Raw genomic sequence first — 24,846 nt, 5'->3', positions numbered from 1 at the left:
AGGGCAGCCCTGCCAGTCTCATATAGACACTGGGAGGAATGGATGAAGAAATGGATATCCAGGCCGCTGAAAGTGAAAGCTGAAAGTGTAAAGCAACACTCCTGAGTGTTATTTTAACCATCAGATGTTTCTGCCCATTGTCCTAAAGCATCAAAAGGACAGGTGTCGGAAGACGAAAGGGTGGCCTCGGGGCTTCCCTGGTGGCGCAGTGGTTGAGAGTCCGCCTGCCGATGCAGGGGACATGGGTTCGTGCCCCGGTCCGGGAAGATCCCACATGCCGCGGAGCGGCTGGGCCCGTGAGCCATGGCCGCTGAGCCTCTGTGTCCGGAGCCTGTGCTCCACAACGGGAGAGACCACAGCAGTGAGAGGCCCGCGTACTGCAAAAAAAAAAAAAATGTCAAAGATAGCTGAGAACGTCTCATAGATCACTTGATCACAACCAATTCCCCGAGTGGCCTTTGGGAACATATGGGTGTGCATTTGGAGTTGTACACAGCCGTCTGGAGAATCCTGCGAACATTTATTGGGCTGGGGCCCTGGAAACCAACCGCCCTGTGGTATGTGGGACAGACGCACACAATGAAAAGGTACCCCACACAAAATGCCAGTGACACCGCCTGTTATCTAGTGGTCCAAACCCATGAAACCTCAGTAGTGTACAGTGAGAAGTGTTTATGGATGCAGCTCTACTGATCTTGGCCAGGCTCGCTCACGTGACAGGCAACTGGGGAGACTCCACTCTGCTCCAGCTGTCTCTCCTCCCCCAGCAGGCTAGCCAGGCATTTTCCTAAGAAGCATGCACTTCCTCTCGAGCCCTAGCCTCAGGATTGGGGCATCAGTGCTTCCCCCTCCATTCTGTCTGCCAAAGCAAGTCACAAGTCCAGCCCAGATTCAAGGATTAGAGAAATCGGCTTTGCCTCTGTAGTGGGCAGCACCAAAAGTCACATGACAAAGGGGAAGGATATGGGGGAGGGGGCAATGAAGAAACTGGAGCATTGAATGCAGTCAGCTGTCAGAGCACACATCTTGAGAAATAATATCATAGCTTAACCTGTCAAGGCAGTGGTCTTTTTTTTAAAATAAATTTATTAAAAAAACAAAATATTTTTAAAAAGAAAAAAAGTCTTTTTTCAGGAATACAAACACAAAAATTACAAGATCAGCATGGTATTAATATAAAGCAAACTAAAATTTACCATGATTTTGAACTACTGGTAGAGAATAAAGAAGGATAATCCATTTGACCTTAACAATAAAATCATTAGAACTGTAGACAAAAGAATAATCATAGCATATCACCTAGTTCAAGGCAGTGGTCTTAATTGATAGGTCATAGAGAAGTGAGTGAATATATTTTCTTGTTGGTTTAGAGATTTTATATATATATATATATATATATATATATCTTTTTGGAAAAATATTCTGTTGCATTCAGCTCTTAATAACCCTAGTCATGTAAAGTTTAACCTATATTCAACTATATGTCATCATGTGATGGACAAGGTTCATGTAACAGAAGAAATATTGGAAGCAACCATGTGACCTTTGGCAAATTATTATTTTCTTTAAATAAGTTTTATTGAAATACAATTTGCATATGATAAATCCACCCATTCTAAGTGTACATGTATTTTCACAAATGTGTACACCCAAATAACCATCACTCTGAGCATGACATAAGACACTCCCATCACCCGAAAAAGTTCTCTCCTGCCTATTCCCAGCCCATTCATTCTGCTACCGCACATCCACTGATTGAATTTCCATAACTGTCGAAGTTCTTTTATTGTTCATTGCAATTTTTCACCTATAAGGCGAGCATAGTCAGTCACACCTGCCTGGGAGGGATATTGTGTATCAGGCAGCTGCTTATCGGCAGATCTGGAAACCTGTATATCTGCGTCTGCTTATGTGAAATGCTAAGTTCCTAGTTCCCTGTTAGCAGGACAGCTCACTCTTTCACTAGTTGGGTAGGAAGGAGAATAGGAGAGGTAAGTAAAGAACTCCTACAAGCAGATTAATAAAGTAAAAGACGTCAAAGCATTAGAAGAGAGGGAGAAAAAGAGTGGGTACTGAGACTGATTAAACTTGGATGAAATTAAAAGAAAAGATGTTTTGTTTTGTTTATGGGTTTGCGTTTTCTTTCCAATACCTGGTACAGAGATTGAAATCTTTAGCTCTGGAGAGAGAAAAGCACCAGGTCACACAAAGGTACTGCTCCATTTGGTTCCCGTTAACTCTGTTCATAGACAGTTTCCCCCGTTATTTGAAATTGTTGTGCTGGGTCATGAAGGAAAACATTTTTTGTTTTGTATAAGGACTTTGTGGTTGCTTATACCTTTGTCAGCGCCACCACCATCACTGTTAGCTCAGAGCGTCTCATTCCTCAGAGGGTGAGGCAGCTGCCTTTTATCCTCACCTCTTTGAAATCAGATTAAATTGCAGAGGAAAATGAAAACAGGATCCTGTTCTTCTCTGATTGGCCCATCAATAAGGTCCAATGGGTACCAAACTCAGGGGAGGACAGGGCACAACAGGTAGGCGCCCTCGGGGACTTTCTTCTTGTTGCCAAGCCCTCCTGCCTGCCTTTCAGCTCCAGAAGCAGCTCTCTGAGCTGGATGAGGACGACCTGTGTTATGAGTTCCGGCGAGAGCGTTTCACCGTCCACCGAACCCACCTGTACTTCCTACACTACGAGTATGAGCCCACTTCCGACAACACAGACGTCACCCTGGTTGCTCAGCTCTCCATGGACAGGTAGGCAGACGGGCCCTCACCCTCCACACAGTCCCCTCGCCGCTGTCCTTCACCCAGTCGAATGGAGAAGGGAGAGATGGCCTCACAGGCTTAGAACCTTGAAGCCTGATAAGACAGGGCTTATGTCTTGGGCTTCCCTGGTGGCGCAGTGGTTGAGAGTCCGCCTGCCAATGCAGGGGACATGGGTTCGTGCCCCGGTCCAGGAAGATCCCACATGCCACAGAGCGGCTGGGCCCGTGAGCCATGGCCGCTGGGCCTGCGTGTCCGGAGCCTGTGCTCCGCAACGGGAGAGGCCACAAAGGTGGGAGGCCCGCGTACCACAAAAAAAAAAAAAGATAGGTCTTATGTATCATCCCTCTCCAGCACTGAAAACCAAGGGCACCTGTCTCTTGATGGTGCTGGTTGTTTGTGAGGATGAAGAATTGATTCTAAAAAAAATAGAGCTCTACTCAAATTACCTCAAGGAAAGGGGGAGTGTATTATAGGGAAACACATGGACTGGACCCACAATTGCTGCTGGAAAGCGATTGCTGTTTGTTTTCCTTATATGCTTGTTGATGCCAGCATCATTCCTGGAGCCTTTATCAGGAAGTACTGACATGATCCCTGCCCTCATGTGGCTTATGGTCTGTTGCACTGATTCTCCACCTTGACTGGGGACAAATTGAATCACCTGAGGAACTTTTAAAACAAATTCATGGTCAGGTTCCATTGCAAACCAGTTAAGTAAGAATCTTTGTGGGGTGGAGACCTTGAATTGTTTTAAGTTGCCATGTGCGGCCAGCATTGAGAAAATGGGACTAGCGGTATAAAAAGAGTAAATAATTAAATCAAATGATTATAATTGTGATAAGTGCTTTGAAGGATGAAACACATATTATCAATGTCAAGTGAGAGACCTTCTTTAGGTGGCGTGGTCAGGAGAGGTCTTTCTAAGGAGAGGACATTTCTGCAGAGACTTGAGGATGAGAAAAGGAGTTAGGTATGTGAGTTGCTAAGAAAAGTTTTCCAGGCAGACAAAACAGCAAGTGCAAAGGCCCTGCAGTAAGAAGGGCCTTGTGTATTCAGATACCTGATAGAAGACCAGTGTGACTGAAGCATCACTTGAGAGGGAGCTTGAGAGGAAAGTTGCATGAGGTTAAGTTTATAAACATTAGAAACTCATAAAACATTTGGGTTTTATTCTAAACGTGGTTGAGAACCTATTGTAGAAATTTACACAAAGTTGTATGCTGTAATTTATATTTTTGAAAACATCTCTCTGGCTGCCAGGAGGTGAATGGATTCAGAGCCTTTCAGGTCTCTGCAGTTTTTCTGTACCTGGCCGTCCTATGTGCCTTCTGCGCACCTCGGCTAACCAGCTTCCTCTTTGATTTACTGATGTCCACAGTGGCTGCCCTTGACCCAGTTTCCTTCATGTCATTCCCCCTCGACTCCCACAATTAGGAAGGGAGTTTAATGGTCTCATTCTGTCTTTGAGCCACTTTGGAGATGCCTGTCCAGCCTATGGATGAGATTCCATGGGGTTCGTTTTAGGATTAAATGAATTAATGCCTGTAAAGTGCTGAGGACAGTACCTGGCACACCTAGTAAGTGTTCAATAAATGTCACTTGTGATTAGTCACGAGTGATTGAAGAATGAGTGAACAAACAAAGGAACAGCACTGGGACACGAAAAGGTTCACAGACAGTAAGCAGTCTGGGAGCTCGGGAGAGGGAGGGCGACCTTGCCTCCGGAGGCAACCGGGAATGATGCGTGCTGAGAGCGGCTGTGGGAGCAGGTTCCTTTTTGCTTTGTGAGTCCCTCTGCTTATTAGCAAATGACGGCTCACAGAATTAATGGCTTCGTGGCTAGTGGTTTCCTGGAGATGCACAGCCTCCGGGATACCTGTCAGAGAACTTGCTGACCATAACAGGTAACAAAGGCCAAACGGGATAAAAAGGACAAGCACAGAGCTTCTGGCACCAGCTGGGTCTTTGACCTGCTATGTCATCTCAGGAAAGGTCTTTCCTTCCTGTGGCCTCACTTTTCTCATCTCCAAAACTCACGTGACTGCTCAGCAGATACTATGTAAGCATCTATTAGAATCATGTGCCAGCCTCTTGTGGGGCTGGGACTACATAAGAAGACCCTATTCCTGCCTTCAAGGAATATGTAGTGTATTCAGAGTTCAGACCATGTATTCGTTTTCTATTGTTGTTTAATCACCACAGATTTTGCAGTTTTAGAAACACATTTTTTTTTTTTTAATTTGACGGTGTCTGGGTCAGGAGTCTGGATATGTGTTAGCAGGTTCTCTGCTTGCGGTCTGAGGCCTGAAATCCAGGTGTTGGCTGGGCTGCAGTCTCATTTCGGAGTCAGAGTGCACTTCTAAGCTCGTTCAGGCTTTGGCAGGATTCAGCTCTAGGACCGAGGTCCCCGTTTCCTTGCTGGCTGTTAGCTGGGGTCCTTCTGAGCTCCTGGGGGCAACCCTCAGGCCCTCTCAGCATAGCAACTTACTTCTTCAAAGCCAGCAGGAGAATCTCTCCAGTCTGTTATATGACATAGTCACAGGAGTAATATCCCATTGTATTCCCAGGTTCCGCTCGCACTCAAGGTGGGGGGGGGTGCTACAGGGTGATACACCAGGGCAGGGGCAGGAGTCTTGGGGCCAGCTTAGAATTCTGGCTGGCACAGGCAGGGAACAGGTTCTGACAACAGAGAGATGCTCCAGGAGGAGCCCCCATCCTGGCCGGGGCAGAGAAAGGAAGAGAGGGCATATGTCCCCCAGGGAGGCTGAGTGGACTGACAGTGGAAGGCTCGTAGGGAGAGAAGGAGCCCCCTGCCAGCCCCCAGGTAGAGCGTGCAGCATATCCACAGGATGGAGAGGATGCCAGGCCCTCTGGGGCACACACGGTTAGAGCTCAGGTGCTTGTGCTCAGGGTGAGGGTGAGAAGAGCAAAAGATCTCGGCCAGGTAGGCAGGGCTTGGGGAAACCGGGTGAGGTGGGCAGCCCTGCCAGCTCAAACCTGCCAGGCTCCCAGTGAGGCTCCATGAGGGACTGGCCTAGACCAGTGTCCCAAGTCACCCCTCCCCTTCCTTCTCAGCCTGGATGTGCACACCCTTCCCCGCCAAGCACAACAGCAAGTCACCCACCGTAACAACTGCTCTTTACATTTATTTTTCCTTCTCCTCTGTGCCATTTAAAATGAAAACAAAACCTAATCCTTAATATTCGTGCTGCATGATGGTCTAGATTGGTCTTCTGTTCTCCAGGCAGCATAAATGTATCTCAGTCCCCTCAGATGAGGCACCTGAAGCCCAGATACTACGATCTGGCCAGGTGAGTGAGTTCCAGGTGATCCCAGGTTCCCATCAGAGCATCCTGGTTTTCCTTGGTCACGTTCACGACTGCTCTTCGTACATGCAGCTTGTCACCAAGATATTCTTCATCAAGATCAGTAGCCAGTGGTTACCTGCAAACTCAGGTGAAAATGTGAGACTCTCTGGGAAAGCCCAGGGACATACTTACATTCAGTCAGTACTTGCTAGGTCTGTATTCTCTGACCACAGCATCTGCACATGGTAGGTATTTAGGAGAGAGAAAGTGATGTAGGGGGAGAAAAAGAGAGGAAGACTTGGGTTCAAAGTCGAGTTGCACCACTTCCTAACCGTGTGAATTTGGGCAAGTTATTCAGGCTATTTGAGCCTCACTCTACTTACCTATGAAGTGGCAATAATATCGTCAAGTTCACAGATGGCTGTCTGGGTTTTATAAAGTAAGATGCTGGAAAGTGCCCAGTGATTAGCAAGTGGGCCACGAATATTAGCACACTTTCCTTAATGTTTTTCACCTCTATGCTGGCTATGGCCTTTGCTACCCGGAATTTACAAACAATTAGAAGACAAACATTTTTAATTATTAACAACTCAAATCCAGCCTTACGTATACACTTGTTATTAACCAAAGAATACAGACAGGACAGAGCCCCCCTTTCTGTGGCCAGCCCGAAGCATCCAGCCTGGGCTGCAGGAAACCCGGCAGGACCTCCCTTCCCAGCCAACTTAAAAGAAAGCCCCAGCACCTCTCACATCTGCTGCAAACGCTAACCTCAGATGCCTTCCCTTCAGAGCACACACATACACCAGCATGGCAGGCGTGTGATCCCCTTGACACGCTGTGACAAGTGGTGCCATCCAGACAATACCTCAGAGAACCCAAGGAATTCCACACCCCAGCAAGAGACACTTAGCGGGACATAATCAAAAATTATAAAGCAGTCACACAGGTGGATGAAGACGGCAGAAATTCCTCCTTCCACGCCGCCATCCCACATATCCAATTATGATGCAGCAGGCTGACTGGTGCCTGTTGGATTGATTTTTAATTGAAGAAACATTTCGGGTCTGTTTGTAAACCTTTGAGTCAGAAGTAGGCCCTACGTGAGTGCCACAACGAATTAGGGGAGCCAGCATGCAGGCTCCCGTGCCCAGCTCCCTCTAGAATTCCGTTCAGAAAGAATGAACGTTCCCTGCTGCAGCTGTGGAGCTGGGAGGGCTGCTTCTCACCCAGGCACTCACTCAGGAAGCTTCCCTCCCATCCCAGCAGCAGACGAGAATGGTTGAAAGGACAAAGCAGGCCGGCTAGGAGGGATCCTGATCGCAGCATCCCTGCCACCTGGCCGGGAGATGCTTGCTCTGTTTCCTGCTCCTTGAGTGAAGTCCTTGAAGTACCAGCTACAGCTCCAGGGAATCGTGTGGCTGATGGGCCTTCTCTCTGTTTTCTGCAAGCAGGAGAAAGAGAACATGAGCTGAGCTAATGGGGTCCCATCCTGTAGGTCCCACCCCTCCGCTGGCAACACATTATCTTCTGGGAGCTTGTTAGAACACAGATGCACGGACCCCATCCCAGGCCTGCCGAACGGGAATCTCTACAGTGGGTCCCAGGGATCTGTGTTGTAGTAAGCCTCCTAGGTGATCCTGAGCCAGCTGAAGCTTGGAGAGCATCGTTCTAGAGAGTGAAAGGTACTCCTTTCCCCATGTAACAGCCAGGGCGATCTTAATCCGGTCACATCATGCTTTCTCATTGCCTTTAGAATAGTATTAGAGCCGTCCACCGTGACCTTGAAGGCCCCCTATGACCCGGCACCTGCCCAGCCCCCAAACCTCCTCCCCTTCTGCCCCTCATTTACCTGTGTGCCACCCACACTGGTCCTGTTTCTTCTTACTTGAATGTGCTGAACTCTGTATCCCAAGGGCTCTTCCCTCTTCTTGGAAAGCTTTCCACCCAGGCTTTCTCAAGGCCAATCCTTCTCATTATCCGGGGCTCACGTTGACCTCTCCTGCAGGCCTGCCCTCACCGTCATCTTTATCCTGTTTCCTGTTCTGTTGCCCCTCTGGGGCTCAGTTCACTCTGAACGTATCTTGGTGTGTTTATTTCTTCTCTCCAGAAGTGCAGGAACCTTGTCTTTCTTGTTCATTCTGGGGCCCAGGACAATACCTGCACATTGCAGATGCTCACTGGATATTTGTTGGAGGACCAGGTGTTTCAAAGGGAGGAGTGGAATGTGAGGAGGAAATCACAGCTGTCATGTACGAGTGCCTGCTGCACGTCCAGCTCTGTGACAGACACTTGAGCGTCATAAGTAAGCAGGCTGTTCACACAGCGGCGCTCGCAAGGTTACAAGAGCAGCTCCGGGCAAGCCCCACCAAGCAAGCACGTTTCAGCACCTCTGCTTGTGTCATGTGGCTAATGCCCCATGGACCAAAGCATGTCCCATGGCCAGCTCAGAATCAGTGTGGCGGAGGGTATTACCAAAAGGTGTAGATAGATAGAGGGAGAGGAATTTGTAGCCATTTTGTCATCGACAAAGGTATTAGTATCCCCTCTATGCATATGTGGAAATGGAAGCTCAAAGAACTATTGTCACTTGCCCAGAGATACTGACACAGGTCAGAGTTCAAACCCAGTTCTGCGTGAGCGCAGAACCCATGGTTGCCCTCTGTACCCCGCAGCCTGCCTTGCTCTGTGTACCAGATTGGAGTCGTCTGCCTTGTAGGCAGTGGGTTCCCCATTCCAGCAGAGGCTGAGTGGCCACCTGCCCAGGCTGCTTGACCAACCAACATTCTAGAATTCCTTCCAACCCCAGTCTTTTAGGTTTCGAATCAGCCATCTCTCTGCCTGCTCCCTTTCACCTACGCAGACTGTCTGGGGCTTCCTGTCTCAGTAGGACTCCCTGGGGGAAGCCCTGCTTCTTTCTAGGTCTTCCAGACATATCTCTGGCCATTCCTGAGCCTTTGCCCTCCTCTTCCCAGCATGAAGCGATGACGGGCTCTGTGGGGGAGGGGAGAGAGCATGGAACAGAGCATCAGGACAGGGGGTCCTCATGTCAGCCCTTCCTCTCGTACACGGTGTGCTCTTCAGCACGTCATGCTCTTCTCTGAGGCTGAGGCCTTTCATCATAACAGTGTTATAATCAGACTAAAAATCTCAAAGATTCTTTCCAAACGGGTAGGAATTACCCTTTTTTTTTTTTTTTTTTTTTTTTTTTTTTTTTTTTTTGCGGTACGCGGGCCTCTCACTGTTGTGGCCTCTCCCGTTGCGGAGCACAGGCTCTGGACGCGCAGGCTCAGCAGCCATGGCTCACAGGCCCAGCCGCTCCGCGGCATGTGGGATCTTCCCGGACCAGGGCACGAACCCGTGTCCCCTGCATCGGCAGGCGGACTCTCAACCGCTGCGCCACCAGGGAAGCCCCCATTTTTTGAATTAATCTTTGTCTCTTGAAACACTCTCCGTTGGCCCAGGTCCTTGCTGTGCCAGATCTTTTGTCTTCCTACGTAAGACACCAAAGAAAGACTCAGCACAAAACTCAACAGGAACTGCACAGGGACAGACCTTAGGGAATAGGTGTGGGGAGAAACAACCAGGAGAAGGATGGAGACACTGGGGGATCTTGGACTCCAAGAGAGACCAAGGAGAAGGAGGAAGGAATAGAGGGAAGCTGACACCAAGGTTAGAACACATTTCTGTTTGGGGAAACAGGTGATGAGAAGATATTTGGGGACATCTTTCTCAGCCAAAAACCAGTTCATGTTGAGTAGTGGTCTGGATACCTGGCACTGGGGTCAGACCTGGGTGCGAATCCAGCCCCTCCACTTTGTAGCTATGTGACTTGAAAGAAGTCATTCCACCTCCTGGAGCTTCCTCACCTGTAAAACAGTGATGAGAATCTCCACTATGTTTATAGCATTACTGTAAATGTTACAAATTTACATTTACATTTTGGACAAAGCCAAAATGTGTTGGCATGCTGTGAGCAACAGATAAATGGTAGAGACTTATTGTATCATGATCACACTTTATGCATCATCATCATTATGATGAAGCTCGCTCAGTTTGTCTGTTTGACTGTTGTTCGGGTCCTGGCAGAGAGCTTGGTTTTAAGGGAAAAGAGAGACTGGAGCTAGTGGCAGAGAGACAGAAGTGATTGTGCCATGATTCGTTTTCACTCAGTGAGTTTCTTTGGAACATCTGGCACCATTTCCTGTAGAGTCTGCATGGATATGATGTTTGTCACATCAGCAGCCCCTTTCTCCTGAGAACCCTAAGTATTTTGTGTCTCTGTTCTCACTCTAAACTTTTCGCAGAGGTGGGAAGATGGGGCTGGACCAGGCAGGGCTTGCCCCCTGCTCGGAAAACTCAGACACAGAGTCCAAAACCAGGTCAGTGGGAGAATCCACAGCAGAAGCTGGTCTCTCTTCACACTCGGTCAGACATGCCTCCTGCATCCACTCCCTTTAGCAGCTCTGATGTCCACATAGTAGAAATTATTCTTACCCTGTACTCCCCAAATCTTAAAGGATTGGTACAAACATCTCTCCCATCCAAGTGCAGAGTCCTCCCATTTTGCAGACAATGCAACTGAGGTGCAGGTGGGATCATTCAAAATCCCAGATTCTCAAGAGCCCAGCAGGAACCAGGGCCCTTGTAGCAGAGGCCGAACACAAATTTCAGTGGAATCAAGCATTGTGGAGAATGTAGTGCCTCTTTCAAAACTGGCTGGGGTCAATTTGATTAACAAGTGCTATAAAGTATGAGAAATGGAGGACATTTTACCCTGATGAATATCTTAATCCTCCTTAGTGAAAGAGGAAGCAAATCCACGAAATACCAATTCACAGAATTACTGAGAGGAAACTGAAAGTCCATCAGGGAAGCCATTGACACAAGATAGGTGTGCCCATTTTCTTTTGTTTAGAAGCGTGGAAATGCATGGAATCTATTTCCTGGTAATTGTCCGAATAAAGTGGGCATTCTGACCAGGAGACTGCTGATTATGTACCTCTTGCTGGGTAGGGAAAAATTGAAATAGGCTTTTGCTGTTTCTTAACCATAGATTTTATGTACCAGGCACTTCTAATGCTTCTGGGGGGTGGGGGGAGGGAACATTTTTATAGATTTCTCTTCAGACATTTTTGCAGAACCCTCTTGGTTAGGATCATCTTTCGTTTTTTTCTCTGGGCTCTGTTCCCACCCCACCCTCTCTCTCCCTGGCTCAGCACCTTTTGGGTAGACTTGCAAAATTGCCTGGCGCCCTGGAGCAATAAGCGCTCTGAAAAATGAAGACACCGTCACCCCAGGCTCACTTTTGTCCCCAACATTCGCATGTTTTTTTTTCCTTGCCTTTGCCAGACACCCAAGAGTGTTTTCTTCTCACTGTCTTCAAAGTCCTATCCAGAAACCTAGCCACACACATTTGGTGCAAGTCCAAGAACCAAAGCTGACTGGACATCTAGAACCTCAATTCCTTCATCAGGAAAATGGGGGAAATGACAGATGGGGCACAGGTTTGGGGGAAAATTCTGGAGAAGTGTCTGGTGCATAGTAATGAGTCAGTAATTGTGGTTATTATTACTCTTGTTTTTACTGCTTGTTTTAATGCTCCTTGTAACTCATGGCCTCAGTTTGGCTAAATCTCCTATGGCTGGTCCCTGCTTCAGGAGAGTGGTAGGGCTGCTGTACACCTTTGCTGAGGGAGAAGGAAAGGTATAGGAGTTTTAAGCTGGAAAGGGATCTTTACATCATTTACTGTATTTTTTCCCACCCACTGTTGAAAAGAGGAGTCTGAAAAGAAAAAGCTTAGTATAGTGGGATGTGACTCTCTCCATATCACCCCTCTGGATGGAAGCATTCAAAAACTAGACACAAAAAGGTGAGTGTTTTTGTGCCCATTTTATAGATAAAGGAACTGAGGTTTGGTTATTGGCCTCCATCACACAGTGATTAACATTTAGAGCAGGGGTTTGGATTTGGAGCTGACTGACCAACTGTGGATGGAGATGGAGTTCCCCAGCCCCAGGCTAACGGACGGGACGATGCGTGGATACACAGATGACACCTGTATATGCAGATGAGGCCCGCGCATGCGCGGATGGGTCAGGTTTCCCGTCTCTTGCAGGCTCCAGATGCTCGAGGCCATCTGCAAGCACTGGGAGGGGCCCATCAGCCTGGCCCTCTACCTGTCGGACGCTGAGGCCCAGCAGTTCCTCCGCTACGCACAGGGCTCTGAGGTGCTCATGGGCCGCCACAACGTGGCCTACCACATCGTGTACAAGGAGGGCCAGTTCTACCCCGTGAACCTGCTGCGCAACGTGGCCATGAAGCACGTGGGCACGCCCTACATGTTCCTGTCCGACATCGACTTCCTGCCCATGTACGGACTCTATGAGTACCTCAGGTGAGGACCCATGGGGCTCAGGCGCGGGCAGTGCCGGGGCCGAAACCCCCCCTTAGGATCGTCATCTAGTCCAGTGTTCCCTCTGTCAGTGGGTCAGCCAAGACCCAGAAGGGGAGAGCACCTGCCCAAGTCCACCCATAGATAAATGGCCCCTGACTGCCGGGTTTGGAGGGGCAGTTAGGCTATCAGGTGTCTGCATTTTTACGATGATCAGACTAGAACCCCAGTTGGCCTCATGAAATGTTTATGGCAGAGCTTGGTCCAGGAAGCATCTCCTGTCTCCCAGTCTAATGCTCTTCCTATAGCTTTTATGAAAACATATCATTCCTCTTCCAATTTTTGGATCAGACAGCCTTCATCTAACCATTCTAGGAAGATCACTGCCTTTTCTGGAAAACAAATCAAAGTGGTGGTGATAGCTAACATTTATTGAAGTGCTCGCTGAGTGTCAGGCACTGTTCTGAATGCATGACAAGTGGGATTTCACTTCCTCCCCTTGCGGAGTCCCTGCCACGGGTACTATTATCATTCTTCATGTTCCCAGAAGGAGACTGGGAGCGAGATGGGGAGCTCACACTAGGGTGGGAGCTGGGGTCAGCCAGCCAGACTCTCTGTGACTCCATCCAGCTCTCCCCATGGGGGGCAGGGTCGGGGGGCGGGCAGGCGTCCAGCAGCTGGGGAGAGCTCTCAGCTTGTTGCATTTATTATGGAATAACAAACCATCTGAACTGGAAGGGACTATAGAATTCGCCTGGCCCAAAAGTCCCCACGTGAGCAAACTAAAGTCACAAGATGTAAATAGTCAAAATTTGTTTTAATCCTTTATCACTGTCGTTTGTCAACATGAGTTATCTCTGCTGCCAAGTGAGTACCTTCCTGATCCAGGTACCATGAGGCGTGGTTTGCATATATTAATTGTCCCACTGGAGCCACACATCAAGCCCAAAAGGCAGGCATGGTTACCCCCTCCTTTTTATTGTGGTGAACGGTGAGGCTCAGAGGAGCAAAGTAACCTGCTCAGGTGCACCTAGGCTGCTCCAGGATTTGAACCAGGATCTGTCGGACCCCAGGTCTGCAGCCTGCCCTGCTTCATACTTGTCTGGCTGCTCTGGGATTTATGACTGTCCCAAACAGAGCAGGGTCTGAATTCTCTCTCTCCTGGTCTCTTGCCCTCCCCCACTTCCCTCCCTGTGTGTGTGTGTGTGTGTGTGTGTGTCTGTCTCTGTCTGTCTCTGTCTTACTGTCTGTCTCACTCTCAAAAGAGCTCCCACAAGAGTCTTTAAACCTTTGGTACTAAAGCCAGAGCATGGATGTGATACGAGCTCCCTCCCTGCCCTGCTCTCTAGATCAAGGGAAGGCAGACTGTTCTCTGTCCACTTTCTGAGTCAGGTTTCCTTCCAGGGTTATCTTGGGATGCCATAGCATCAGTCTCTCCCCTCTGAGCAGGTGGAGTCCCTTCCAGACTGTCTTTATTAAGAACAACAGGTGATGAGAAAACCGTAATGCAAAGAGTCATGCACCACAATGTTCATTGCAGCTCTGTTTACAATAGCCAGGACATGGAAGCAAACTAAGTGTCCATCGACAGATGAATGGATAAAGAAGATGTGGCATATATATACAATGGAATATTAGCCATAAAAAGAAACAAAATTGAGTTATTTGTAGTGAGGTGGATGGACCTAGAGTCTAATACAAAGTAAGTCAGAAAGAGAAAAACAAATACCGTATGCTAATGTGTATGTATGGAATCTCAAAAAAAAAAATTCTTATGAACCTAGGGGCAGGACAGGAATGAAGACGCAGACGTAGAGAATGGACTTGAGGACACAGGGAGAGGGAAGGGTAAGCTGGGATGAAGTGAGAGACTGGCATGGACATATATACACTACCAAATGTAAAATAAATGGCTAGTGGGAAGCAGCCGCATAGCACAGGGAGATCAGCTCGGTGCTTTGTGACCACCTAGAGGGGTGGGATAGGGAGGGTGGGAGGGAGACGCAAGAGGGAGGGGATATGGGGATATATGTATACGTACAGCTGATTCACTTTGTTGTAAAGCAGAAACTAACACACCATTGTAAAGCAATTATACTCCAACATAGATGTTTTAAAAAACAACAACAGGTGAGCGACCCCGAGTCAACATAACCCTCAGTCAGGGAGGATGAGAGGTGTCTTCCCAAAAAGCGTTGGCTGTGGCAGGGAGCTCTATGAACCCTAACTCCTGACCCTGCAGGGACACCAGCAATGGAGCTGTCTTCCAGCTCCAGCTGGGCCTTGGGATCCCAGTGCGTAGAGTGAGGGCGCCCCCGTGTGGCTAGACAGCACTTTCAGCCCCTGATTGCTGTGAATTATGAAACCTCTGCAGCTTGCAGCATGATGATGGGCTCTGGGTGTGTCGGGCGGGGCTTCCAAGGGAACAGACGGTAGGGGTGAGGGCTGCCCTCCCCCAGCAAGAGAGAGGCTTCGCTATTGGACCACAGCCCACCTTCTGGGTCTCTTCTGCGGGAGCACCCTCAGAGACTTCCTTCCAGTTAGTTGAAGGTGAACTGGCCCCATCTTAAAAGTCTGTGGTCTCTGCTCCCCCATCCAAAGACTATATAATTTTGCCTCGTGGGCCTCGTGATTTGAAAAACATTACACATGAACAGACTGCGTTTTCTGTCATCTTCCTATGTTTTATTGATCAAAGACGTCAATAACTGCTAATCATGACCTTACCCAATGTGAGATAACTGGTATTGCCCATTAATTAGCATTTCCTTACTACATAGTCACCTGAAGTTGAGTTGGCCTTTAGCCACCTCCTCACAAGAAGGTGTGTGGTTCCCCTCAGGCATTTTGAAATATTGCAGATTGCTCCTGAAACCCCATTCCTTTCTTCACAGGCCCTATAGGAGTCCAGAGACCCTGAGTTGAGAATAAGTGATCTTGTCCAGTGCTCTTTTACTGCACATGTGAAAACAGACCAGAGAAGCAAAGCAACTTCCGTCTAGAGTGAAAAGATAGTGGGACTTTCCGGATTCTTTCTTCTCCATCCATAGTATCCATTCATTTAGTGAGTAACCATTTACGAGGCACCTTAGGGGCCCCCATATCTGTGAACCACACAGATAGGATCTGTGAATCTCAGAGCTTTAGACCAACAGGAATGACAGTTGAGCAAAGACACAGACTCCTTAGGTACTGTGATGGGTGTGTCCTCTCCCAGGGTTATCAGCCTCATCTGGGGGGAGGCAGTATAGGAAAAGGTGTCCTCTCCCAGGGTTATCAGCCTCATCTGGGGGGAGGCAGTATAGGAAAAGGTGTCCTGGAGAGGTTAGATCTAAATGGAGGGCTGAGGCTGAGCTGGAGTTTGCCAGGAGAGGGGACGATGTTCCAGGTAGAGAGAGAGATCCATTCTGGAGAGGCAGGTGGCCAGAGCCCTGATGGGGAGAACAGCAAGAGATGATGTGGCCAGAAATGTAAGCCAGGGTGGGTCCCTCAGGACTTCTCATAAAATATGCTAAGGAGTTTGGGCTTTATGAGGCGGGGTCGGGGGTGGGGTAATGGAAGATCACTGAGAGAATGGCGTGATTAGATGTGCATTTAAGGAAGATCACTCTTGTTGCATCAGGGAAGGATCACAGTCAGTAGGGCCAGAGGAGATAAGTTAGGGGACTCTTGTGTTCATTCTGGTGAGAGATGTTGGAGGCCTAGCAACGGGATCAGAAGTAGCAGCAGAGACAGGTAGATGGACCAGAGAGAGATTCTGCAGCTGAAATCAGTAACTGTCTGCAAAGGTGGCTGGGCTTTGGAAGCAAGACAGGGAACCTCTTTCAAATGTTGTCACCTGAGACTTCCTTTTCAAAAGCCTGTACCTAGAAGTCCTGCCTGCTTTGGCCTGTGTCTCGTGCTGGCCCCCTCTTGGTCTGCTGTGCCCACATCCTTCCTGGACTAAGCAGGATATCATGGCATTGACTCTGATGTCACGGTGGACAGGCACCTGCTGCGACCCTGGTTCCAGCTTGCACTCTGTGCCGTAAAAAACTGTGTGACTTCCAACAATTCTGTTTTTTTCAACCTGTTTCCTCATTGTGAAATGAATAAATGGACTTATATCAGGAGTCACAAATACACATGCCTGCTGGGGCCAGGACCTTGGCCTAAAGGAACCAAGGATGCTGAGTACAATTCACTAGGGAGACTGGAGCCCCCATCTCAGGCAGCTGCCACCTGTGCATTCTGATGTGGAATTATTGCTCTGGAGAGGGTGGAGGGCAAGGCGAAGGTCTTTATATTTTTCAAGAGGAGCTAGAAATCTGGATATTCATGTTTTAATTTTTAGTGTTGACACTGATTTTTTTTTTAATTTAAACACTGTTGAGTCAGACCAAACATGTCTTCAGGATGAAGATGTCTTTCATCCCCACAGACCACCAGTTTGTGACCTCTGACCTTTTTTTATATTGGAGTATAGTTGATTTATAATGTTGTGTTACTTTCTGGTGTATAGCAAAGTGATTCAGTTATACATATACATATATTCATTCTTTTTTAGATTCCTTTCTCATATAGGTTATCACAGAATATTGGGTAGAGTTGCCAGTGCTATACAGTAGGTCCCTGTTGGTCATCTATCTTATGATATAGTATTGTGTGTGTGTGTTCATCCCAAGCTCCTGATTTATCCTACCCCCCGGCACCTTTCCCCTTTGGTAACCATAAGTTTGTTTTTGATGTCTGTAAGTCTGCTTCTCTTTTGTAAATAAGTTCATTTGTATCTCTTCTTTTCATTAGATTCCACATATAAGTGATAACATATGGTATTTGTCTTTCTCTGGCTTATTTCACGTAGTATGATCATCTCTAGGTCCATGCATGTGGCTGCAAATGGCATTATTTCATTCTTTTTTATGACTGAGTAATATTCCATTGTATATATGTACCACATCTTTATCCATTCCTCTGTCGATGGACATTTAGGTTGCTTCCATGTCTTGGCTATTGTAAATAGTGCTGCAGTGAAAATTGAGGTGCATGTATCCTTTCGGACTATGGTTTTCTCCAGATATATGTCCTGCGCAGGAGTGGGACTGCCAGATCATATGGTAGTTCTATTTTTAGTTTTTTAAAAATCCCTCCTGTTCTCCATAGTGGCTGTATCAGTTTACGTTCCCACGAACAGTGCAAAAGGGTTCCCTTTTCTCCACACCGTCTCCAGCATTTATTGTTTGTAGACTTTGTGATGATGGCCATTCTGACCGTTATGAGGTGCTAACTCATTGTAGTTTTGACTTGCATTTCTCTGATAATTGGTGATGTTGAGCAGCTGTTCATGTGCTTCTTGGCCATCTGTGTGTCTTCTTTGGAGAAATGTCTATTTAGATCTTCTGCCCATTTTTTGATTGGGTTGCTTGTTTTTTTGATATAGAGCTGCATGAGCTGTTTGTAAATTTTGGAGATTAACCCCTTGTTGGTATGACCTCTGACCTTGATCATTTCTAGGAACTAGAATTTTGAGAACTGGTAAGGAATACGATTCTATCAGAAGTCCCAAGTAAGCGTGCACTATCCTTTTCATGTGAAGATAACCATATTGACTTGCCATTAGCTTAAGGAAAAAGTTCTTCTGTGTGAGGTAAGTGTTATTACAGGTGACCAAACTGAGGCCCCAGAGAGGTTAAATCTTAGTGTCAGAGGAGGAAGGTGGCCACCCCTCTACAATAGCCTGCTCATTAACGGAAGGGGCTAGATCCCTCTCAAAACTCAGGATAGCAGAGCAGGCTGATTGGCAGCCCTTTGATTAGACCCCCAAACACTTACCCATATCACCCCTTTTGGGGAGCCTACTTAGTTACCAAAAAAAGTTCAGCATCGTAGCTCCCTGAGCAGTTGCTTAGCAACCAGCTATTATCATAGCAAAAACAAACACATCAACTGGAAAATAATGAAATCGGTTACATGCATAGGCATAGCTGCAGAGTTTCACTAAAATATCACTCCCACCCCTTCACCTGGGTCTTCTAAAAAATGAGGGTGGAGATGTGCAGCTTTCACTCCTGGTTTCAGAAATGTCAAGTGAATTTCAGCAGGCGTGGCAGAAGCCACGCAGACCTGCCTTTGCCTGCAGGTTCTACCGTGCTTATCAAGGATGTGACTCTGGGTTGCTTATTTCGTCTCCCCAGTCCTCTGCTTCCTCAGTTAGTAAAGGGGCTAGTAATAGCTTCTTGCGGGGGTCTAGCAGGTGTTCAACAGAAGTTAATTTTCTGTGCTTTGGCCCATTCTCAGCGCTCAGAACTGAACGTCTTTGCCAGGCCCCTGCCCATAACCCCCACTGTTGCGAACTGCCGCCTTCAGTACAGCCTGGTAACTTCGTGTAACCATCTCTTTTTTTTTTTTTTAATGAAATGAGGAACTATATACTCATGCTCATTCACTCCAAAAACTATTGAGTGAGCACCTACTATGTGCCAGACAGTGTGCTGCATTGTGACAGTGCTGTCTCTGGATTCACTCGACCTGCATCTCAACGCTGAGCACTCCTTACTCGGCGTTTACTGGACCTTGGGAAAGGTACTTAACCCTCAAACTTTCCACCTATGAAGTGAGGATCATATTCTTTCTTCCCTTTTAAGGTTCTGGGAAGGTTAAATGGAATAGTACTTGGAAATCACCTAGCACATGCCTGTCATGTTCTACATTCCACAGATACACACTGTGCATCTGCCATGACCAGGCTCTGTTCTAGGCACTAGGGCTTTCACGGTGCACAGCACAGGCCGGGTTCCTGCCCTCGTGGGGTCACATTCTAGGGGGCACTCCAGCTGCACGCACTGCTGCTGCTCTTGTCACTATCAATACAGGTACAGAGATAAAAAAGATACGGGAGCTCAGGCTCACAAGATGACGACCCAGTGTGGGTGGGCTGGGAAGTCCTCAAAAATAGGTGATAGTTCAGTTCAGGCTTTAAGGACCAATAGGTATAAAGGCATGAAATATCTTGGCATGTTCACGGAATGTTCCAGAATGGTAGAGGCCTAGACAGCTGTCAGCTGGGACGTCCCACATCCATGAGACTGGGGCAGGTTTCTCGCCTCTTTCTCTAACCCAGCAGAATCCTCATCTTTGTTCAGTGCTTGAAGCTTTAAACCTCTGTGCTTTGCTTTGCAAAAATGTTGCCTCGCTTTCGAGGGGACAAACGTGCCACGTTGGTTGAGACTATATCCTGAGAGTGTACAGTAGTGACAGATTCCAGTTTTATTGTGTTCTCTGCAGGATGACATCTAACCGCCCTCCCCCATCACGTGTCCCCTGGCACATGATGGCGGCTTTGTAAACACTAGTTGAATGAAGGACAGAAATGTGAACAAGGCCAAGGACAGGTGGCGCCAGGCGAGGCTGACTGGCTGCTCGATGAGGGACATTACCAGGTGGCATTCCCTTGTGTACATTCGTCATTTTGTTTCTACTGTAACATTTAACATTTATTGAGCACGTATTACAGGCCAAGCACTGTTGCCAGCACTTGCGCATGTATTTTGTCATTTAACCTCATCACAGTTCATTTAACAGATGAGGATGCCTGGGTGAAATAACATGCCCACAGGCACAGCATCACTAAGCAGACATCTTGCTTATCTTGGCTTATCCAAAGGTGTTCTGTGCTTACCGTCTTTATAATATTTGTTTGTTTGTTTTATTGAGGTATAGTTGATTTACAATGTTGTGTTAATTTCTCACAGCAAAGTGATTCAATTATACATATATATTTACATTTTTATATTTTTTTCCATTTTGGTTTATCACAGGATATTGAATATAGTTCCCTGTGCTATACAGTAGGACCCTGTTGTTTATCCATCCTGTGTATAATAATTTGCACCTGCTAACCCCAAACTCCTACTCCCTCCCTCCACATTCCCCTTGCCCCCTTGGCAACCACAAGTCTGCTCTCTACGTCTGTGAGTTTCTGTTTTGTACATAAGTTCATTTGTGGCATATTTTAGATTCCACATATAAGGGATATCATATGGTAATTGTCTTTCTCTGGCTTATTTCACTTAGTATGATAACCTCTAAGTCCATGCATGTTGCTGCAAATGGCATTATTTCATTCTTTTTTATGGCTGAGTAGTATTCCATTGTATATATGTACCACATCTTCTTTATCCATCCATCTGTCAATGGACACTTAGGTTGCTTCCATGTCCTGACTATTGTAAATAGTGCTGCAATGAGCATTGTGGTACATGACTCTTTTTGAATTATGGTTTTCTCTGGGTATAGGCCCAGGATTGGGATTGCTGGGTCATATGGTAGTTCTGTTTTTAGTTTTTTGAGGAACCTCCATACTGTTCTCCATAGTGGCTGCACCAATTTACATTCCCACCAACAAGGTGGGTGGGGGGGTTTCCCTTTTCTCCACACCCTCTCCAGCCATTTGTTTGCTGTTGTGCTTAACCTGTTTATTGATCCAAGTGCCTGATGGGCTGATCTCTACCATCACCATGACGGCCATGATCATCCTCACAGGTTGTAGTTATCAAGTGCATTCTATGCGTTGAGGAACTGTCTTAAGCTCTATATGAGATAATCCATTTAATTTGTACAAAACCCCACAGCCCGAGTCCTAATATATCCCCATCTCAGAGAGGATAAAACAGTGGCACAAAGATGTAACTTGCTGGAGAGTACGAGCAGGTGAGTGTCCAGGTAGGGCCTGAATCTGGGCAGGCTGCCCCAGAGCTGCCCTCTGAACTGCAAAACTCTTGATGGCCCCTCCAGTTAACCTCCAGCTCACAGCTAACCCGGGGCAGCACATAGAAAGCACCACTGGATGTTCAGCCGTGATTGCTAACGGCAAACGGGGCAGTGAGGTAATTAGATAGGAGTGAATAAGGATGTTGAGGAGGACATGAGATGCTAACTGTAGAGTCCCTGGCACAGAGCCGGGCGCAGTCAACGACAGCTTTTTCTTTCATTAACATGCCCCAAAAGCGCATTCTTAGCTTCTCTTTCCTTCCTGCCCCTCCCTGCCTGACAGCTTCTCCCTCTGGATGTGTTAATGCCATCAATTCAGGAACCACCCAATTTTGCTGGCCCTGGGGGCCCCCCAGCTCTCAAGATGACTCTGCCCCTCTCTGCCCACATCCGTGTTGTGTCTGTCTTACAGTGCCACTCCCTGTAGGCAGCTTTATCTCCCTCATTTGCAAGTCCTTGCTGTTGTCCCCACACACCTCCTGGAAGCCTGTCTGCTGGGAACTCATTTCCTAGGCAACTATAATAGAATCTGAGCAAACCCCATTACCTGGCCTCCTGTGCAAGCAAGGCCTGGAACAGGCTGTGCCCAGGTCTGCCTCCACAGTTATCTGAGCAGATGATAAGCACAGCTTAAACTCTGCCCCCTCCGCCCTCTCTGCCCAGAGGTAGGTTGCTAAGTCCTGAAAAGTATTATTCAGATGATTTCCCATTGCTCTTGCTGGAAGCCATGATTCTATCTGGTACTCTTGAAGGTAGGCAATGTAAGGGGTGTGGGGGGGCAGCTGGGGACCAGAGGGCTTCTCAGAGCCACAGACACACATGTACACGTGCACATGCACCTATCTGTGCTTCTCACCGGTTGCTGGTATCCGTGGCCACGGTAGCCCTGCTGCTTCTCACCATCTGCCAGCTTGCTCCCTGGTTCTGTTTGCACCGCGCCCACGTAGTTCCAGGAATAAGCTGAAATCAGAAAGGTACGGGGGAATCTCAGCCTTCTCTTCAAATAGGGATCACCCCAACCGTGCCCATCTACACCTCGTGAGCCTCGTGGGAGGATCCTAGGGTGCAGGCGGCCTGTGCAGGCTGAGGAAGGGAGAGAGACGTTTACAAACACCCTCCATGCACCTGGTGTTGTGCTAGGTGCTTGACATATGTTTTTTGGGGTTTTTGTTTGTTTGTTTTGTTTTGGCCATGCTGCGCTGGCATGCGGGCTCTTAGTTCCCTAACCAGGGATCGAACCCACGCCCCCTGCAGTGGAAGTGCAGAGTCTTAACCACCCAACCACCAGGGAAGTCCCCAAATGTTATCTTTTTTAATCACAAACGTTATCATTTTTTAAATGCAAAAGATAAACTTGATCAAAAGTCGTATGTATTTAAGTGGCAGAAGTACAGTTGCCACCCAGCTCTGTTGCTTCCAAAGGGCCCTCTTCACAGTACCACCCTCTCTCTCACATAAGACGACTGCAAACTGATTCCTTCATTCCCTACGTATTTATTGCATGCCTGCTGTGTGCCTGACACAGTGCCAGAGCTAGAAACATAACCATGAACAAGGCTCGTCCTTGACCTCGAGCCTCGCAGAGCTGATAGGTACATAAGCAGGCACTCTGCGTCTTATTACCACTGCCACCACCGCCATCCTCGGTGAGCAAAAAAGTCCAGGATGATGCCCACCGTCCCTAATTATTAGAGAAATGTGCATCAAAACTACAATGAGGTATCACTTCCCACCTGTCAGAATGGCCAGATCAAAAAGTCTACAAGCAGTAAACGCTGGAGAGGGTGTGGAGAAACGGGAACCCTCCTACACCGTTGGTGGGAATATAAATTGGTACAACCATTATGGAGGACAGTACGGAGGTTCCTTAAAAGACTAAAAATAGAACTACCATATGATCCAGCAATCCCACTCCTGGGCATATATCCAGAGATAACCATAATTTTAAGAGATACGTGCACCTCAGTGTTCATAGCAGCACTATTTACAATAGCCAAGACACGGAAGCAACCTAAGTGTCCATGGACAGATGAATGCATAAAGAAGATGTGGCACATATATACAATGGAATATTACTCAGCCGTAAAAAAATGAAATAATGCCATTTGCAGCAACATGCATGGACCTAGAGATTATCATACTAAGTGAAATAAGCCAGAGAAAGACAAATACCATAAGATAATCACTTATATGTGGAATCTTAAAAAATGATACAAATGAACTTGTTTACAAAATAGAAACAGACTCACAGACATCAAAAACAAACTTATGGTTACCAAAGTGGAAGTGGGGAGGGATAAATTAGGAGTTTGGAATTAACTTATACACACTACTATATATAAAATACATAATCAACAAGGACCTACCGTATAGCACAGGGAACTCTACTCACGATTCTGTAATAACCTATATGGCAAAAGAATCTGAAAAAGAATGGATACACGTATATGTATAATGGAATCACGTTGCTGTACACCTGAAACTAACACAACATTGTAAAACAATTGTACTCCAATATAAAATAAAAAGAAAAGTCCAGGACGAACCAGTCCCAAAGAAGATGTAGCCCTATCATCAAGGGGGACACATCAAGGCCAACAGAGGTGGGCAGGGGAGGTGCAGGGAAGCAAAGTTCTCTAATTGGCTGCACACAAAGCCTTAAGAGAAAGCGTGATACTGTTCTGGGGTTTCAGAAACAGACGCACACTCCAGCACAAAGTTCTTTCCCTCCTCCCATTCCTTGTAATATAACTTTCCTGTGAGTGAGTCCTGGGAACTTGTATGAGCATCGCTTGGATTCCTTACAACACAGGGTTGATTAAACAATGGGCTCTCTGACATTTGATGCTGTGGACATCTGAGGCTCAGAGAGCCGATGTCTCATTCTCTCCTGGCATCCTGACAGCAGCCCCAGTGCCTTCGGCCCCATGGTTCCAAGCAGTTTGTCACTTGTCAGCACCAGCCTCAGCCATTCATTGCACCAACACAAAGAAATCAGCCCAACCACTTCTGTTATAGGAGTGGAAGCTCTCGTGTCTAGAGAGTGAGGATCTCCATCCCTGCCCAGGCAGTAGGGGCAACAAGATGTGTCCAGATGGTAACCAGCATCAAGAGGGCCGATGCATAAAACAATTACCCTGATCAAAGCCCAAGAGGGTGAGAAGATGTTCTCCAGAACTCTGGGACGTTGTTCTAAAGCTAAGGGCAGCGGGAGTGGTCTTTAGCACCAAGTGTAGAGAAAAGAAAGATGAGAATGGAGAAGTCTGTTGGATTTGACAGTGAGGGGCCATTGCCAACCTTGGCCTGATCCAAGGAGTCAGAGGCGGACTGTAGTTGTTAGAGAAACTACTGGATGGTAAAGAAAAAAAAAAAATTAGTGCAGGAGTCTCAGTAAGCCAGGAGGTCATCGCCCGTCTCTGCACCCCCAAACACTACCTGTGTTCTAGCCTCTGCCCAGTTAGCTGCTACAACGTGGGATCCACCATTGGGATGCCATGTAAGGAGCACCAGCATGCAGGCTGCAGCCTGCTGCCATCGCCCTCCATCCCCTTCCTGACCTCTCCCACCAACTGCCTTAATCCATGAGCTCCAAGAAACTCATTGCTCTAGCTGCAAAGTCACCACATT

At 47.3% G+C, this 24,846-nt stretch overlaps 1 protein-coding gene across 1 annotated transcript in view; it reads left to right on the top strand.

Moving 5' to 3' along the window:
• The window catches only part of LARGE1 (LARGE xylosyl- and glucuronyltransferase 1), a 602,024-nt gene that overhangs the window by 559,025 nt on the left and 18,153 nt on the right, over positions 1-24,846 (top strand). The window contains exons 11-12 of the mRNA XM_082634479.1: positions 2,594-2,757; positions 12,196-12,474. Of these exons, the coding sequence (XP_082490605.1) occupies positions 2,594-2,757; positions 12,196-12,474 (443 nt within the window). The remainder of the gene's footprint in view (positions 1-2,593; positions 2,758-12,195; positions 12,475-24,846) is intronic.

Source organism: Mesoplodon mirus, assembly GCF_964341445.2.
Source record: "Mesoplodon mirus genome assembly, chromosome: 11".
In the NCBI taxonomy this organism is placed as follows: domain Eukaryota; kingdom Metazoa; phylum Chordata; class Mammalia; order Artiodactyla; family Ziphiidae; genus Mesoplodon; species Mesoplodon mirus.
Note: the sequence above shows the minus strand (reverse complement) of the source record. Positions and strands in the feature narration are given on the sequence as shown.